The 16510-nt window shown below is 41.2% G+C and overlaps 1 protein-coding gene across 4 annotated transcripts in view; it reads left to right on the top strand.

Moving 5' to 3' along the window:
• The window catches only part of LOC143321901 (excitatory amino acid transporter 2-like), a 31115-nt gene extending 14795 nt beyond the window's left edge, over positions 1-16320 (top strand). The window contains exons 1-11 of one of the 4 annotated variants that reach the window (XM_076732628.1): positions 463-903; positions 3820-3959; positions 5950-6102; positions 6508-6758; positions 7073-7220; positions 7973-8099; positions 8316-8549; positions 8634-8828; positions 9609-9743; positions 9865-10053; positions 11976-16320. In XM_076732628.1, coding sequence (XP_076588743.1) covers positions 866-903; positions 3820-3959; positions 5950-6102; positions 6508-6758; positions 7073-7220; positions 7973-8099; positions 8316-8549; positions 8634-8828; positions 9609-9743; positions 9865-10053; positions 11976-11979 — 1614 coding nt within the window. In that variant the 5' untranslated portion in view covers positions 463-865 and the 3' untranslated portion in view covers positions 11980-16320. Of the gene's footprint in view, positions 1-462; positions 904-3819; positions 3960-5949; positions 6103-6507; positions 6759-7072; positions 7221-7972; positions 8100-8315; positions 8550-8633; positions 8829-9608; positions 9744-9864; positions 10130-11975 lie in introns of those variants that run through there. The other 3 variants (XM_076732625.1, XM_076732629.1, XM_076732627.1) reach the window with 3 other exon arrangements.
• The last annotated feature ends 190 nt before the right edge of the window (positions 16321-16510 follow it).

The raw sequence follows: 16510 nt of genomic DNA, 5'->3' as shown, positions 1-16510 counted from the left end.
ATCTGATGATTTGCACATGTGGCTGTTTACAGAGTAGAGGACAGAACATACGTCATAACATCACGCTCCTGGACCGCTGTGACATAATATGTTATAGCGTATCTACAGAGAGCAGTTAACATTAACCTATCATCCGCTGTCCATCAGGATGACCTCAAAGCCCCCAAACGGCAACATTATGGATATTAAATCTTCCATTCGTCATTCCTTTGTCATTTATTCCCCTCTCGGCTACTTACAAAGCACTACTGTCTGCACTGTGCCATTAGCAGGCATCATCCTGTTCATCTCCCGCAGCCTGGCCTTTGCCTCGCTGTCCCGTGTAGCTGGATGTGTCCAGGAGGGTGCTCTCTGGGGGGATTACTGTATCCAGGGAATAGAGGGTCTCTGAGGGATTTGACTGTTAAGCTCAGATATTGACTCCTCCCTCCACTTCTCTTCTTTTTTGTTATTTATTTATTTCTAGGTTTGTTGGATGTGTGTGTGTGTGTGTGCTCTGTGTGTGTGTGTCTTGGTGTCTAGCTGGTTGTGGGTGGTGGTGGTGGTGGTGGAGTCAGGGGGTGGGGGCTGAGGAGGGTATGCAGACATCAGGATGGGGCAAATCAGGTTGCCGTGGCTGTGACTGGGGCTGTCGTCTGGGCTGTGTTGACTTGCTCCTCTCTGGATGCTTTGGAAGAGCTGGTGGACAGCTGAGAGCTGCTAGCTGTCAGCAGAGCTCTGGTGTTTGTCAGCTGCCGGCTGTACCTGGGACCTTATCTGCCGACGTCTGGCAACATTTTTGGATGGAGCAGTCGGGATCCCATTAACGATTTGTTGTGCTGATTCAACTCTTAGATACCAAAGGCTGGAGATTTGACCCTGGTCAATGTATATAGCACTTACCTCAACTCCAACAGAAATGAAGTAAGTACTGTGCATACCATTTACAGTTCTGGGCATAATATACTTTCACTTCTTTTACATTTTCTGCTCTTTCGCGTCTGTCGCTTATTGATTGAGTAACACTCAAGTAACTGATTTTAGTTCAAAGTTGTTTAAAGTGCATCAGTAGAAAATAGAGGAAACCTCTCACCAGAAGTGAAGAGGGAATTATATTAATTTGGGAGAATGTGAACATCTTTCTGTTGGGTTGACACCAGGTGTTGTTTTATTAAAACCTTCATTAATTCTTCATGGCTTTATGGTCCTGTAATGCAATTAATCTGACTAAGCCCTCGGCCAAGATTAACCGGTTCATAAGATGATCCCATTAGAGACAGAAGAAACTGTGTATGAATGTGTGAGTGCGTGTGTGAGTGTGTGCGTTTCTGTGTGTGTCCATATGTGAATGTCATGACTTTTGAGTTATGAGGTTCTGTTGGATATTTAAGTCAAAGAAACCGACACTTGAGAGGCTCTTAACATCTTAGTCACATTTCATGTATTCATGGTTTCTAAGACAAGCAGCTCAGATCCATTGAAGTCAACAGATGCTGAAAACTAAAAAAGCTTAATATCTCCGAGTTATTTTGTAGGGCACAGAGAATGAATTCGTTTCACGTGATAACATGACATGAACATAGTTAAGTGTGTGTCATGTTAATGAAAGCTAAAGTCATGTACAGCGGGGAGAATGTTCAAGCCAATAACAGTATTCTGCAGCGGTAAAAAGCACATTGTTATTTCCTATGCTGCTGTAAAATGATAGCTCTCTGCTGTAGTTTATTACTCTTAGCTGTAAATTCTCATTTTCATCTATCACTGGGTCATACAAACCCGCTCCCTCATCTGTCTCTGACTGGGTGAGAGAAGCGCTAATGAGAGGATCATGACAGAATAATGTCTGACCTCGGTGATGTCTGACGTCTGCCTCCCCTCTCCCTCAGTGCTAAAAATAATGAAAGTGAGAGAAAAGGGTGAAAATTCAATTAGCAGCACTCATCACTCTTATGGAATGGGATTACATGGTAATGCAAATTTTTCAGCGTTTTATTTCAGGGGTTTTGCCAATTCATTCAGCTTTTGCGTTAGGGTTGAAATAAGGCAGAGGTAGAGTGTAACTGTGGCTACTGTTTGCCTGCTGTGTCCTCTGCATTTCACACTTTGAAATTAACGAGAGGAGATAGGCCCGGTCCATCTGTGTGCCTGGAAGCTGATCATTTGGTCTTCCTATAGCCAAGCTCACAACGCAGCAATACACAAAGCTGGGGGAGGTGTGTGTAAATGTGTGAGCTTCTGTGTGTGTTCGAGTGGAATTATTAGTGAGCACTTGCACAGCAACGACACCATAAAGAGCCTTTTGGTTGGGAGGAAGTTTCCTATTGATTTGAGCTCGCTGTCTTGCCTTTGATCAAGTTCCAGCTTTGAAAAAACTTGACAGCCAACATGATTGATATCTATGAAGTGTTTGGACTTCATTGTGGACTACGGGGGAGGGTATGAGGACAAAAAACACTTCAACACTGAGGCGTCCATTTGTGAGTTTTAAGCCATGAACCCCAGGCGTGAGGTGAAAGGTCAGAGCCGCATTATTTCTTCTTTGCTTTTCTTTGTAATTCATCACAGGACACATTTTCATGCGCTTATTGGTGATGAATAGTAACACACAGGCATTTCCATTTCCCCATAGACAAAAAATATGTCAACCCAGCAAAGACAATTTGATAGATTATTCCTGCAACTGGTTGAGGAAATGATGAATACAAAGCCGCTGCGCCTCAGTCTCTTTCTCAGCCTCGCTGACTTTCTCCGACAGCTCGAGCTGTTGAACACCTGCCTTACTGGCATGTGACAGACACAGCTGGCTCTCTTCTCACTAACAAACCCATTCATACTTCGACGGGACCGCAGGAAACTGCTCTGTGCTGCCTATAATAGGAAATCATGTTTCACACAATGAACTAGCCTCTGTGACTGAGCCCTCTCTACCCACAATTGTATTTGAGGTCTTTTTTGCGGCTAAATTTACTGACATGTAGAATGTGTAAGTGGGTTTATAAGTCTTAACAGGCAATGTGTTTGCTCCTTTTCTCCGTACTTCATCAAACTTTTTCAAGTTGACATCTGCTTCACTTTTTCATCGTCTTATATCTCTAGACACACAAGGCCAAGTCTCTGGTTGTCTACTCTGTGAACAACCTCATACAGGAACTGAGTAATAAAACACACACGGCATGATACAATATTTTCTATCTCAATGTGGAATTTAGCTGTTTTGAAATTTGTATTCAAAATACAATCTACTTCAGTGGTCTGTGCGTGGAACACCTTTAATTCCTGCCATTTTTATTGTTAATATTATTGCAGTCAGAACAAATGACATAACATAAACATGCCAGTGGATTCTTACAAAACCCCAGACAGTTATTATTTTATCAAAACACAGAGCAACTTCTTTACAAAACTCTCTAATAGAAAGCTGTACCTAAGAAATGCAAAGATTTGTGGTTTTTAATAAACTGACTTGATGCCTTATGTCTGAAGTATCGCCCCAAAGGACTGCAATTTAACAAGCAGCAGCTTGTCGTCAGCTTCCCTCTATTGGATGCTATAGTAACATGAACAGTGTTGGAGTGACACCTTGGCAGTACACTTTAATGCTTAACATTTTTCATTGCTTGTCCAAAGGATCTCATTTCTGTATTATGCATTTTATTGCCCTTCATTGTCTTGTTTTTTTCTCACAGTGACCACACACGACAGAACGTGGCCACATGATACACATATACTGGTTAATGATGCTGTGTGGCCACCAAGTGTGTGTTTTTGAAGGGGCTCAGCTGGACCGTTTTGCATTTTGTAAATGAGTGTTTCGTTTGTTCTTCTGTCTCTCTGTGGCAGTGCCAACAGTATGCCTAAACAAGTTGAGGTGAGGATGCACGAGAGTCACCTGGAGCCCATTGAGGCCAGGCCTCAGTCCAAATGTGCCAAAATCTGCTCCAAGATGTTCAAGAACCTTCTGCTCACACTCACCGTCCTTGGTAAGTCACCTCATCACTGCTGCATTTTTGTTTCTTTCTTCCCAAAAGACCTGATAAAAAAAGCTGGGCTTGCTAAAGATGGCCACCGCTCACCACTGAGCTCAGTGTTCTGTTAAGTCAGAGCTCGATTATGCAGCTTGCTTGTAATAAGAGGAGGAGATGCCATCTGTGCTTGCTCAGTGTACCAGACAGTAAGATGACTGGGTGTCCTGACCTTCCCCAGCTCTTTGCCACCTGTTGCTATCAAAAGCTCTCTGCAGCGCTGGACACCCAAACAGCCTCTGGTGGTGCATGAAAAATATCTTGATTATAGCGGTGGCTCGCTGCTCCACAGGGGGAGATTTAATGAAAAGAAGAAAAGGCACGAAAGCAGCGATGCAATTTCTGGTTATTGGTCTTAAATCAGATTTATGTTTAACCAGCACATATCATTTATTCTTTGGGGTCTGGCGGCTGTGTGGTCCTTCCCAATCTTACCGTTTTATAAGCATAGCCTTGAATCTTTTAAAACTGTATAAATGCGTCTAAATGTGTGTATATGTCATTTAGCCACGCATACGCCCATCTATCTGTATCCTGCCTGCATGGATATGTGTTTATGTGACCATGTGTAATGTGTACATCTCACCCCACTTGGCAGGACTCTCACAAGGCAAGTGAGCCAGCATGATCATTGATCATCTGTCACTTGGCAGATAAGAGCCTGAATGGGAACTTGCAAATGGGCCAAAGAGAAGGCACAGGAAATCAAGTGCCATCCAAAACCATTGGGTGTGCAGAATCCACAGGATGCTGCTAGACTGCAAGATAGATTGAAGCACAGAGGACAGCTTACAATCTCCAAAAAAAAAAAAAAAGGAAAAGAAAAGCTGGAGGGCTTTTGATTCCAGTGTGTGTTATTAAACAGCATCTCAGGCTGTGTGATCTTTGGCAGTGGTGTGGTAGCAGAGGAAGTGCAGCCATGGGGGGGTGGGGGGTGGAGTTTTGTCTTGTGGGAGACAGACAGACAGACAGAGGCCAACTACTGGGTCTGGTAGGCAGAGCTTCAGGGGGGTTGGAGCACACAGAGGTCATCTTTAATTTGGGGGAAGAAATACTGTGTGGCAGGAAAAGAGATATGTCAAGGGTCAGCAGTGGCTTTGTTGGGGAGGGGCCGATCTTTAAAATGTCATTATTTCCAGGTTTCTAGAGAGTGAACTGAAGCAGAGGATAGGTAAGGTAGCAAAAAAAAAACCTCACTGGAAGAAGAAACAACCAAGGTTAACCTGAGATTAATGACAGCTACTGCACCTCTTTTTTTCCGCTTTATTGAATCTCAGTGTTAGTCTCTTTTAGTTGCCCTGCAACAAAGTGAAAAATCCTCGAAAACATTTTAGGTTTGCAGAGATTAAAGAGGCTTCACCAGGGAATCTGACATGCGGCCTCCTCCCTACTGCTTCAAAGATCTGATCTTAATCCCCCATGAGCTTTCCTCTCTCTTCGGAGTTTTCCGTTTTATCCTCTCAGCCCACTGTCCTCTTTAAAGGACCAGTGTGTTGGATTTAGGGGCATCTAGCAATGAGTTTGCAGATTGTAACCAACTGAATACCCCTCGCCTCACCCTCCCCTACTGTGGCTGCTAAAAACATGGGTTTTGCTGCTGCTGCAGTTTCTCCTGCACCCTTGGAAAGGGAGGGGTGAGGCAGAGGGAATTCACTTGGCTGCAATCTGCAACCTCACCTCTAGATGCCACTAAATCCTACACATTGGACCTTTAAGGAGAAAATCATGTCTCATTTGTTACTTCATAGATAAAATCTAAGTCTTTTCCATTAGCACAGAATACACCCATAGGAAATGGCTTTTCACTTTTAAAATGTTTTATTCAAATGTAATATCTGATTTTCTTCTCTCTGACTTCAAAATATCAGACTTTATTCCTGATTCTCCTCTCTTTTGCCTTCACACACTCTTGTAGTTTCACTCACTCACACTCCTCCTTGCTCTGCAGGTGTGATCTTGGGAGCTGTAGCAGGGATGTTGCTTCGCGTTGCCTCCCCGATCCACCCAGATATTGTCATGGTGATTGCTTTTCCTGGAGATATCCTGATGAGGATGCTGAAGATGTTGATCCTGCCACTCATCATCTCCAGTTTAATCACAGGTGCAGTGTTGACTGATTGTTTATGGCAAATACGTTATATTATTACAAGAATATTGCATGCTTTAGACATGTTTAGACATGGTGCATTTTATCTACATTTGATAGAACAAGTGAACAACTCATCTACAGTTGCATTTGATTACAAGGGCAAATAAACCTTCAGTTCTTTAGCTACACCATTCACTACTGTGATACGTCTCCCAAATAGACATCACGAAATCATAATTGACACTATTTCATCTAATGCACCATGCCATGCATAATGCACTTGATTGAACACCATTGTGTAATTCCCTAATGGTCTTTTTGTCCAACGTTGATGGCTTGCAGAATAAAGTCAACATTTCCATTCAGTAAGTCTAAGTAATTACCAGGTAAACACAGTCTTGCTTGTTTTGGCTGCAGGTCTGGCTGGTCTGGATGCCAAATCCAGTGGTCGCCTGGGCACCAGAGCTATGGTCTACTACATGAGCACCACTGTAATTGCTGCTGTCTTGGGAGTCATCCTGGTGTTAGCCATCCACCCTGGCAACCCCAAACTAAAGGAGAATCTGGGCGAGGGCGAGAAAAATGATGACGTGTCCAGCTTGGATGCCTTCTTTGATCTGATTAGGAATCTGTTCCCAGAGAACCTGGTCCAGGCTTGTTTCCAACAGGTAATGGAGGACGACAATAACAAGATGATACACATGGCTTAAAGCTGAAGTTTCAGTGTCAGCACAGGCACTAAATGCTGAGAAAGTCTGTCTGTGATAACTGAAAATCACTGTTATTATTGGATTGGTTGGTTTATTAACCGAGCAATACAAATGGACACTGGACTATAAAGGCAACAAAAGGCGAAACTGATTTGCAATAACGATTATTGACAGTTGAATGCGGCCTTGTGTCATAGGGATCATCGTACCTGATGCCAGTATTGGTCTTCAAACTCATGCTCATCAACTCATCTTTTCCTCCATTAACTCAGATCCAGACGGTCACAAAGAAGGTAGAGGTGGTCGTTGAGGAGGATGTCAATGCCACCACCATGGAGGGCCTGGTGGCTAACATTACCAAGGAGCCTCAGTTCATTATTAAAAAGTCCCTGCAGTTCAAAAGTGGCATGAATGTTCTGGGTATGTAACCAACTGAAAACACTCACAATATACACATGGACAATAAACATTAAACAAGACTACAAGTCTCCAGCCATCATCATGTTCAGTATCCTAGTTTAGCATATTAGCGTGCTAACATTAACACACTGATGGGAGGGTCATGAGTTTTTCAGATATTTGGTCATGAACCAGTGTATACAACAAGCTGAACTTTTTTAACCTGATGATTGTACTAGACGAAAAGTTTAGGGGTCACCATCCTAAGGGAGGCACGAGTGTCTGTATCAAATGTCACGGCATTACATCTAATAGTGGTTAGTCATTTCACTCAAAACCACCAATGGGAACCTTATCATGGTCCTGCAAGTCAGATACATCATCTGGGAAGCAGAGATGTCTGTACAAATTTTACGTCAGTCCATAGAAGATATTTCTCTTCAAGTCATTAGGATTCATTTTCTGAGCACCATGAATATTTCTATTAAATTTCATGGCAATCCATCTATTAGATGGTGAGATATTTCAGTCTGGACCAAAGTCGTGGACCAGCCAACTGACATACCCATCCATAGGGCCATGCTGCTAACATGGCTGAAAATATAACTGATATTTACATTACATTTACAGAATTTCAAACATCTGGACGAACCTAATGTTTTTTGGCTGTAAATGTAAAACCTTTCATCTAATAGCAATTCCCTCATGTGGTAGTCATCTGACCTGTCCACAGTGGTCCTCAAAGTTGACACATTTATGATTTTCTGTCACAGGTCTGATTGGTTTCTTTATTGCATTTGGCATCTGCATGGGCAAGATGGGAGAGAAGGCCAGACTCATGATTGAATTCTTCAACATCCTCAATGAGATTGTGATGAAACTTGTCATCATGATCATGTGGTTAGTATCACTTCAGAATCTCATTGACTCATCTTGAAACTCATTAAATTACTTTGAGTCAGAAATAACTGTTAATGTCAAGTTATTTCTCATGTCATCGCAACATTTTAAAAGAATTACAACAATGTGAAGCATAATTTGTGTCCTGTCAAATTCTCTCTTTTCTGGAGTAAAAGCTAAATTTAAAGAAATAACAGTACTTTTTCACCTCATCAGGTACTCTCCCTTTGGTATTGCCTGTCTCATCTGTGGTAAGATCATCTCCATCAAGGACCTGGAGGTGGTGGCCAGGCAGCTGGGCATGTACATGGTGACTGTGATTGTTGGCCTCATCATCCACGGAGCAATCTTCCTTCCCAGCATCTACTTTGTCATTGTCAGGAAAAATCCCTTCACCTTCTTCCTGGGCATCTTCCAGGCCTGGATCACTGCCCTGGGGACAGCCTCCAGGTCAGGGTCAAAATGAATGGGTAGTTCTTTCCTGATAATTACACAATTTATATAAAGCATAACCATCTCTGCTTTTCCCTCCAGTGCTGGTACACTGCCTGTCACCTTCCGTTGTCTGGAGGAGAACTTGGGCATTGACAAAAGAGTCACTCGTTTTGTGCTTCCGGTTGGTGCCACCATCAACATGGACGGAACTGCTCTGTATGAGGCTGTCGCAGCCATCTTCATCGCACAAATGAACGGCATCCAGCTCGACCCTGGTCAGATTGTCACTGTCAGGTCAGGAGATACTCATGATGGTTTACCTTTGTACTGTACTCCTGGGTGCCCTGTGAGATGTAAACATCTGTTTTGTATGAAATGCCAACATCAGTGCTGTGAAATGATCAACCTTACATGGTGTTTACGCAATCCCTGTGTGAAAACAAACCTCTTGAATGTATTCTAACTTGACTGCACTCTGTCAGACTGTGGTTCAAGAAAAGCAACTCTTAGTCATGATGGAAAAAAACTGTAATTCCCACTATTTAAAGAGGGTTTAAATGGAGCTCCGAGTATGCAGTTCAGCAAACACAAAGTAACATTTTCACAGAAGAATTGGACAGTTGAGCTAATAAACCGCCGGGAGGAAGCAACGACATGTGCCAGTGCAGAGTCTCATGCTAAGCAGGAAGACCAACACCAACCAAATATCTGTAACAAATCTTTCCCAAATGCTCTTCTGTTAATAGAGTGAGTCAAGGATGGACGACCTTCAGCCTGACATTTTTATGACATATCATTCGACGAACCTTCAAATTAAACATCCCATCGTTCACATTTAAACCTCTCTTCATTTGCAATGGAGGACCCACTCTTGTGCTCTTCGGCTGCTGCTCTTTATACAAGTACCATAGAGATTGAATGTCTTCATCTGCAGCTGTGTAGAGTAGCCATTTCATGTTGATCGGTGTCTGAGGAGTTGTGGCGGGAGTGGAGACTAGGTTGTAGACGACATTGGTGAGGTGTATTGAGTTTGGAAAATGTGACTGAGTGCAGCTTTGCCGTGTTTTCATCCAGTCTGACAGCCACTCTGGCCAGTGTTGGGGCAGCCAGTATTCCCAGTGCCGGCCTGGTGACTATGCTCTTGATCCTGACTGCTGTTGGCCTCCCAACCCAAGACATCAGTCTGCTGGTTGCTGTTGACTGGCTGCTGTGAGTTTGACATGCATACTGATTGCCCTGTGTGCTTCTTCGTTATTCATGCTTCCTAGCATATTCGTCATTTAACAAAACATGCAAAACCACCTTGCTCTTCTGGATTCTCTCTCCTCAGGGATCGATTTAGGACCTCGGTGAATGTGGTGGGTGACTCCTACGGTGCAGGCATCGTGTACCACATGTCCAAGGCAGAGCTTGAGGAGCTGGATGCGCACGCGGCTAAATCAGACGACATTGAAATGATGACGAAGACCCAGTCTTATTACGATGACATGAAGAACCACCACGAAAACAATTCCAACCAGTGCGTCTTAACCGCTACCTCTACCACAAACGCTACCGCCACTGCTAACAATTCTGTCGTAGTAGATGAATGCAAGGTACAATTAATGCTTACAGACATAGAGACTTGTATATAACCCTCTCTGTTGTTGCATGCTCACCCTGCACCTTTGCTTGACTCTGTTTTATTCATGTCATCTTTGTACATAATGTAAATACACCCACTGTTATTTCATGACAGAAATGAAGCAAGAGAACAACACATGCATGTGCATGTATGTATTTCATTCTTCTGGAATAGCAGCTTTTGTGGTGAATGAAGGTCCAAAATGTAATGAGCTGTTGCCAAAAGGATTCCAAAATTAAACAAACTGAAAAATGATTAAAGGTCAGTGCATGCAAATGAGGGATAAAGCAGTTAGCCGAATCTGATGTCTGTAACCTGTTGGGGATTGGCTCTAAATCAAAAGGCAGTGACAGATGATCCTCATTATGGCCCTGAGGAATTATTTAGCAGCCCTCCTATCTATCAAAAGCACACACAACATCCATTTTCCCCCAAAACAGCACAATAGAATAATGTTTTCCCTTTTCTGTAATCATTTTAGTTCTCGTTTCCCATTTGTTCATCTTAATGTCCGATGTGACTCATTCTGCTTTATCTTAAAATGGAGCTGACTTCAACTGTTTAACAGGTTTATTTCCAAAGGGTCATCCTTTCCTCGAGGGATTAAAATGCAAAGATGGAAAGTGTTACAGTTAATTAGCAGTTCATATATTCCCTATATACACACATCTACCACGCTGCCACTGAGTCATTCCCAGTCAGGGTTTTTGTATTTTGACACCAGCTATTTCTGCACATTGTGAGAACCGTGTTGTGAAATCGAAAGCTGTGAATATAAAACACAATGCACTTTGAGTACAGTCTTTGAATGTATTCCAGGCTGTTAGAATAATATCTGGGAGTTCAGAAAGCTTGTTCCCACACACACTCACACACACACACATAAGACCCTGGCAGAAAAGGTCTACTGATGAGTCTGTTCATTTATTAAAGGATGACAGGTGTTGCCTAGCAACACTGGCCTGTCACACGAGTGATCTGTCCATGGTAAAGTTATATCCTCCTTTCACTATTTATTAATGTCCATTTACATATGAATGTGACACAAAGGCTCGCTATTTCCAGCATCCACCATGGCTTTTCTTTTTTTCTGATCTGTTTTGCCTGTAACTTACATTTCTAACCCTTTTCTCAAAGATGCAAACCACCGTAGAGTGCTTGCAAAATAGCTTTAACACAACAATGCATTCATTCTGTAGTGTTTGTACCTCATTCTCTATGTAATCTATCTGTTTTATTTATAATTTATTCATTTGTATACATGTATATATTTTTCTTGCCTGTTGAGTTTTTTGGTCATCATAAATTTGTGGTCTGTTCCCAGGTCAGTAAAAGAAACTCCACCCTTAGGACTACCATAAGCATGCTTTTCAGTCGTCAAACAGGAGTTTTTGCATGTTTCAAAATATCTATGATACCTAAGACACTGTGTTTTTATTTGCCAAAGTTAACCAGAATTACAGACAAGAATGTCCAAAGTGGCTTTACAGTTATGAAATGTTTACAGTCATCTGTATTATCTAAAAAGATTACCTCGACAGATTACCTTACCTTAAAAACAAAGCATGTAGGTAAAGTTGTGTTTTTAAATGGCATAGCAAGCAATAAATTATTGTCAACCATGCTTTATAAGCGTGATTGGCCAATCAGATTGCTTGGCTGAAACCTTTAGTAATATGATCTCATAAGTGGGAGCATTGAATCAGTTATGCAGTGTTATTATAAGCCCTTTGATTGAAAGCTAAATGAGAAGTGAACTGTGCCTTTTGTCTGTGCCTTGGATCCACTGTTTAGATTTCCCTGCTAACTGCTTGCAGGTAACCTCAGCCACTAACGGCTCTGCTGCGGAGTGCACGCTTGTTGAGGAGGAACCATGGAAACATGAATAATGGCAGCACAGAGATCCCCTGCTCCTGGGCTCCACAAGCTTTCCTATCTGGTGATAAAAAAAGAGTGAATGGAAAAAAAAAGTCACAAGAACAGAACTACTAATTGTTTTTTTTATATAGTTTAGTTTCTTTCTTTTTTTTTTTTTTTAATAGTCCCTTTAAATGTTTTTGTAACTGCCTACCTGACTGATATATAATACTAATTCACTTAACCGTGAAACGATAACAGAGGTATACCTTTACCTGTTAGAGCACAATTATGTCCTATATAGCAGATACTTGCACAACATACTTCAAGGCTTGGGGAGGGAAGGAAGAGAAAAAAAAGTTAGATAAGCTATTTGTAGCAATACATCTACATTTGGTTCTACATCTCTAAGATGAGTGTCTGTCTGTATAACTGGGAATGCACTGAGATCATCGCCCAAGTTTCATGCATTTAGAAACACAGGTGATTCATTCTTCAAATGCCAGAAGATAAGTGGGAGTTAGAGCATTAATCATGACAGCCAGTGTAATGTTTGTAATGAACCTCCTCGCTTTACATCAGCACCGTCACAAGGCGTGCACGAGCCCGCTGCTTTTCCACCTCAGCTCAGCCTCTCATCTAAGAACATCGCTTTTCTTAAACTGTCAGAGCCTCCGAAGTGCGTCTGACTGCTGATTGCATTTGCCCAGTATTACCCATTGTCCCTAAGGTCCAGCAAACTTATGAAAGGGTGGGAGGCAGGGAGAACAGGAAAACCTACAAGCACAGTCACAGTGGAATTGTAAAGCACACATCGTACCATGGAGCCTGTTTTTATCCCCTTTTGTTTTCCCGTTTTGTCGACTTTAAAGAAAAGGGACTTTTTTTCTTTGTGTCACCCATTGAGTGAGGTATAAAACTTGTTTGTGTGTGTGTGATAGAGAGGGAGAGAGAGCTGGGGTTAAGAACATGACCAAGTCAATTATAGGGACCAAACAGGCAGAAAATCAATCAACTCACAGAGGCCTTTGAACTGCCTCCATGACGTCGCTCACACACATTCTTCAGTTTTCTTACAGTAATGTCCATTTTTAGCTGAATGGCACAGCAGTTGATATTTTTCCATTGAAGCCTCAAAACTTACACCACTGCCCTAAATATGAAACCTTATCCAGTTATTCCTTACCTCCAAAAGAATTTTGTGATGCCAATAAAATCGAAATTAAATTCGCATCAAAATGATTATTGTGAAAACAAGCAAATCTGAATAAATCTTAGCACAAAAAAAGAGAAATTATATAGAGCACAAACAAAGTGAAAGAGCACAAATAAAGCCAAAATGCCAATGAGGATAATTCTGAGTCAGAGGCGTAATCAGAATCATGCACATTATCGTTCCATGTCGACACTAATCGTATTCCAAGCTGAAAAAAAAAAAATTTTAATAACATAATAAGGGAACAGCAAACAATACTCAGGCTTGTATGTTTACTCTTTGACAGGGAAAAAAAATGTAATCCTAAAATGTTTACTCGCTCACTAGAGCTTCAAGAAAAAGGCCTCACAACAGCACAACTTTTAAAACTTTGACAATGGTGACCGTTTGAAAGACAGTCGTTTTATAATGCTGGGAAGCACATTTAGGAAGCACACAAATATATATCAGACAACATTCCATTGGTTGAATGATGCTCAACCTGTGTACGACCTGAAGGCACAGACATCACTGAACACACACAAGGTGAACCAGCAAAGAAATGACAGAAGCAGCGCAGCAGCGCTTGGCTATCAGACGGATTCTTGGCTTGCACAAACAGAGACAGATCATTGATTTAACACTCTTGCTTGCCAGCTTCTTGTTTAGCCAGACCTAAAAAGGTAAACAACGAAATATTTTAGCCACCAGAGCTCAAGACTGTTTCTACAAACCCTAGATGCTGCAGCCGTGTGTCCATATTGGTGTGAAGGCTTCTTAGGAAACTCACAACAGAACAATGGACACTTCGCACACATTATGCCAGAATGTTGCCAACTATCAGGTAATAATAGAAATATTCCTCTCATAGAACCAAATGGCTTAAACAGATCTGAAGACACACAAACAAAGCTCGGACTACTGGCTGTTAATTTTTTCTTAAGCCTGTGTGAGTGAGAGGTGAGACTTCTGTGATGTGGGTGTGCATCTGAAGTCTTTATCGTGTCCTTCTCTCCTGTCTTGTTTCCTTTCATTTGTGCTTCATGACAACCTTGCCTTGGAGATGTTCACTTCAAACAAATGCCAATTAAAGTAACACTAGGAAACTTAACAAACCACTTAGCACAGCACTCTGTCCTTTAGTTCCTGAAACACACTCTCAGAAGACATCCTTCACCTTCCTTTCTTTAAGCTCGGCTAGCAGAAGTGTGCTTTGATACAACAAGCGGCACGCTCGCTGTTCTGCTGTGCACACTGCACAGACTGATGCACACTACACGCATACAAACAAGCACGCACACACGCTCACAGACACACATTCACCAGTGTTTTTTTTTTTTTTTTTTTTCCAAAAGCACACACATAAACACACATGCAAACACTGTTAAACCTCGAAGGTCACTACATTTATAATTGTAATCAGCGAGCTGCAGAGCACAGCACTGACACCCTAACAGGCCCTTTGAGTCTGATCTTACGACCTTGTGATCTTCAGGAAAATTAAACAAAAAAAAGAAAAAAAAAACAAAAAAAAAAACTCTCCAGTGAGGAGACAATGCAGACCATAGCGTCATCGATGGGGATTGAGTGTTGGACCACTATTATGTTCAATCTCACGGTTTTAGAAGCATGAATAAAATAAAATGATAATTATTTTTTTGCACCACTATCTTAAAAGCATGATATTTTGAAGTGCCTCCTTGCACTTTGTGTATATATTGTAGGTAACAGATTTTTTTTTCTTTTGTTTGTCTATTTTGTTCCTTTTGTTTCCTTTTGGGGGGGCATTGAAATGGTATGTAGGAATATAGTTTCATTGCTGTGACATTGTAATCCTGTAGAAAAAAAAAATCATCTATGTCCTGAGTAAAATTAGATTAGACAAAATGTATAGAGAGGAAACTGTGTAATAAATTGCTTGTTTTTTTATTCTCTAATAGCTGTTAACTAGTTGTTTTACTGACCTGTCACACACCAATATATAAATATCTTTTTTTAATCTAATGTAAACGTTCTGAATGTTTGTTCCATGAAGATATAAGAAGTGTGCATTCATTTTCATTGTACATAAATAAATATATAAATGTTCTGTTCAGTGGCAATGCAGAATTTTCCGGAAATTACAGCGATCCTGAAGCAAACGTGGTTTGCATGAAGACGAGAGAGAAAGAGAGAGAGAGAACGAGAGCGAGGGGAAGTTTCTGGTTTGACAAAGAGGGCCAACATGAGTTATTTTGGTGGGGAGTACTGCGATAAAGGTTGCCGAAAAGAGAGACAAACAAAGGAAAAGGTCAAATTTGCCCTGTATGTAGGATAGAGTGAGAAATCAAACACAGTGTAGTAGTTGATCTGAGCGAAAGAACAAACATCAGACTTATTCAGCTGCCTGTCACAGTATAGAGCAACATTCCTCAGGTGACTCATCTGAACCATTTTGTCTTTTCAGTGGAGAAAACTGGCTTAAGTCTCAGGCATCTTTGTTTACCTGGTGCATGTGCATTTAAAGCTGCAAGACATGGACATCTAGATCTTTTAGATCCTGTCTTACCCCGTCTACATGCCACATCTTCACAGATTTGACGTCAGACGTGCCATCGGCAACATGGAGGTTTATAGAAATCCCACTCGGTAAACTGCCTTTACTCCACTTGCCTTTTTTTCTTTTTTTTTTTTTTTGCTTTCTACACAGAAACTTTATGCACGCACAAACACCTGAGCTAAATGGTACTGATTGAATGGAGATTGACTGATACAGTATTTCAACAAAGAGCCAGTATATCTTCAAGCTTGTCCTTTTCTACTGAAATGTGTCTTTTTGAAGAAACTCCTGAACAGAGCTGATAACCTGTCTCACTCCTGCCTACAACGCGCTTTCCTGATCTTACTTTTCTAGGCCTTCCCTCTTTGTAAAGCTGTTGTAATTTTGATGTAAAGGCAGAGTGTATGTCTGGGGGAGATATACCATCAAGAAAAAAAAAAAGACAAAAAAATACATGAATTCTTTCCTCTGTCTATGGTATACATAAAAATCTGTTTCTACATATCAATAAGTGTTGTACCTTTGGTGTACATATACAAATATAACTAATAAATGTTGATTCATAACTAAAGTTTGTCTAATTTTGATATTTTTTTCCTCTAAATTTTTAGATCTTGTTTCTGTCACACTTTCCTACACAGAGAAAAACATTTTTTGTCTCCTTCTGTCATCCAGTTGGTGTAATTATGACTCAGTCTAGACAATCAATTTTTAATGAATCTAAAAACATTACTAAAAGTAAAGCATTCAAATATGAGTCT

This window comes from Chaetodon auriga, chromosome 6 (assembly GCF_051107435.1).
Source record: "Chaetodon auriga isolate fChaAug3 chromosome 6, fChaAug3.hap1, whole genome shotgun sequence".
Taxonomy (NCBI): domain Eukaryota; kingdom Metazoa; phylum Chordata; class Actinopteri; order Chaetodontiformes; family Chaetodontidae; genus Chaetodon; species Chaetodon auriga.
Note: the sequence above shows the minus strand (reverse complement) of the source record. Positions and strands in the feature narration are given on the sequence as shown.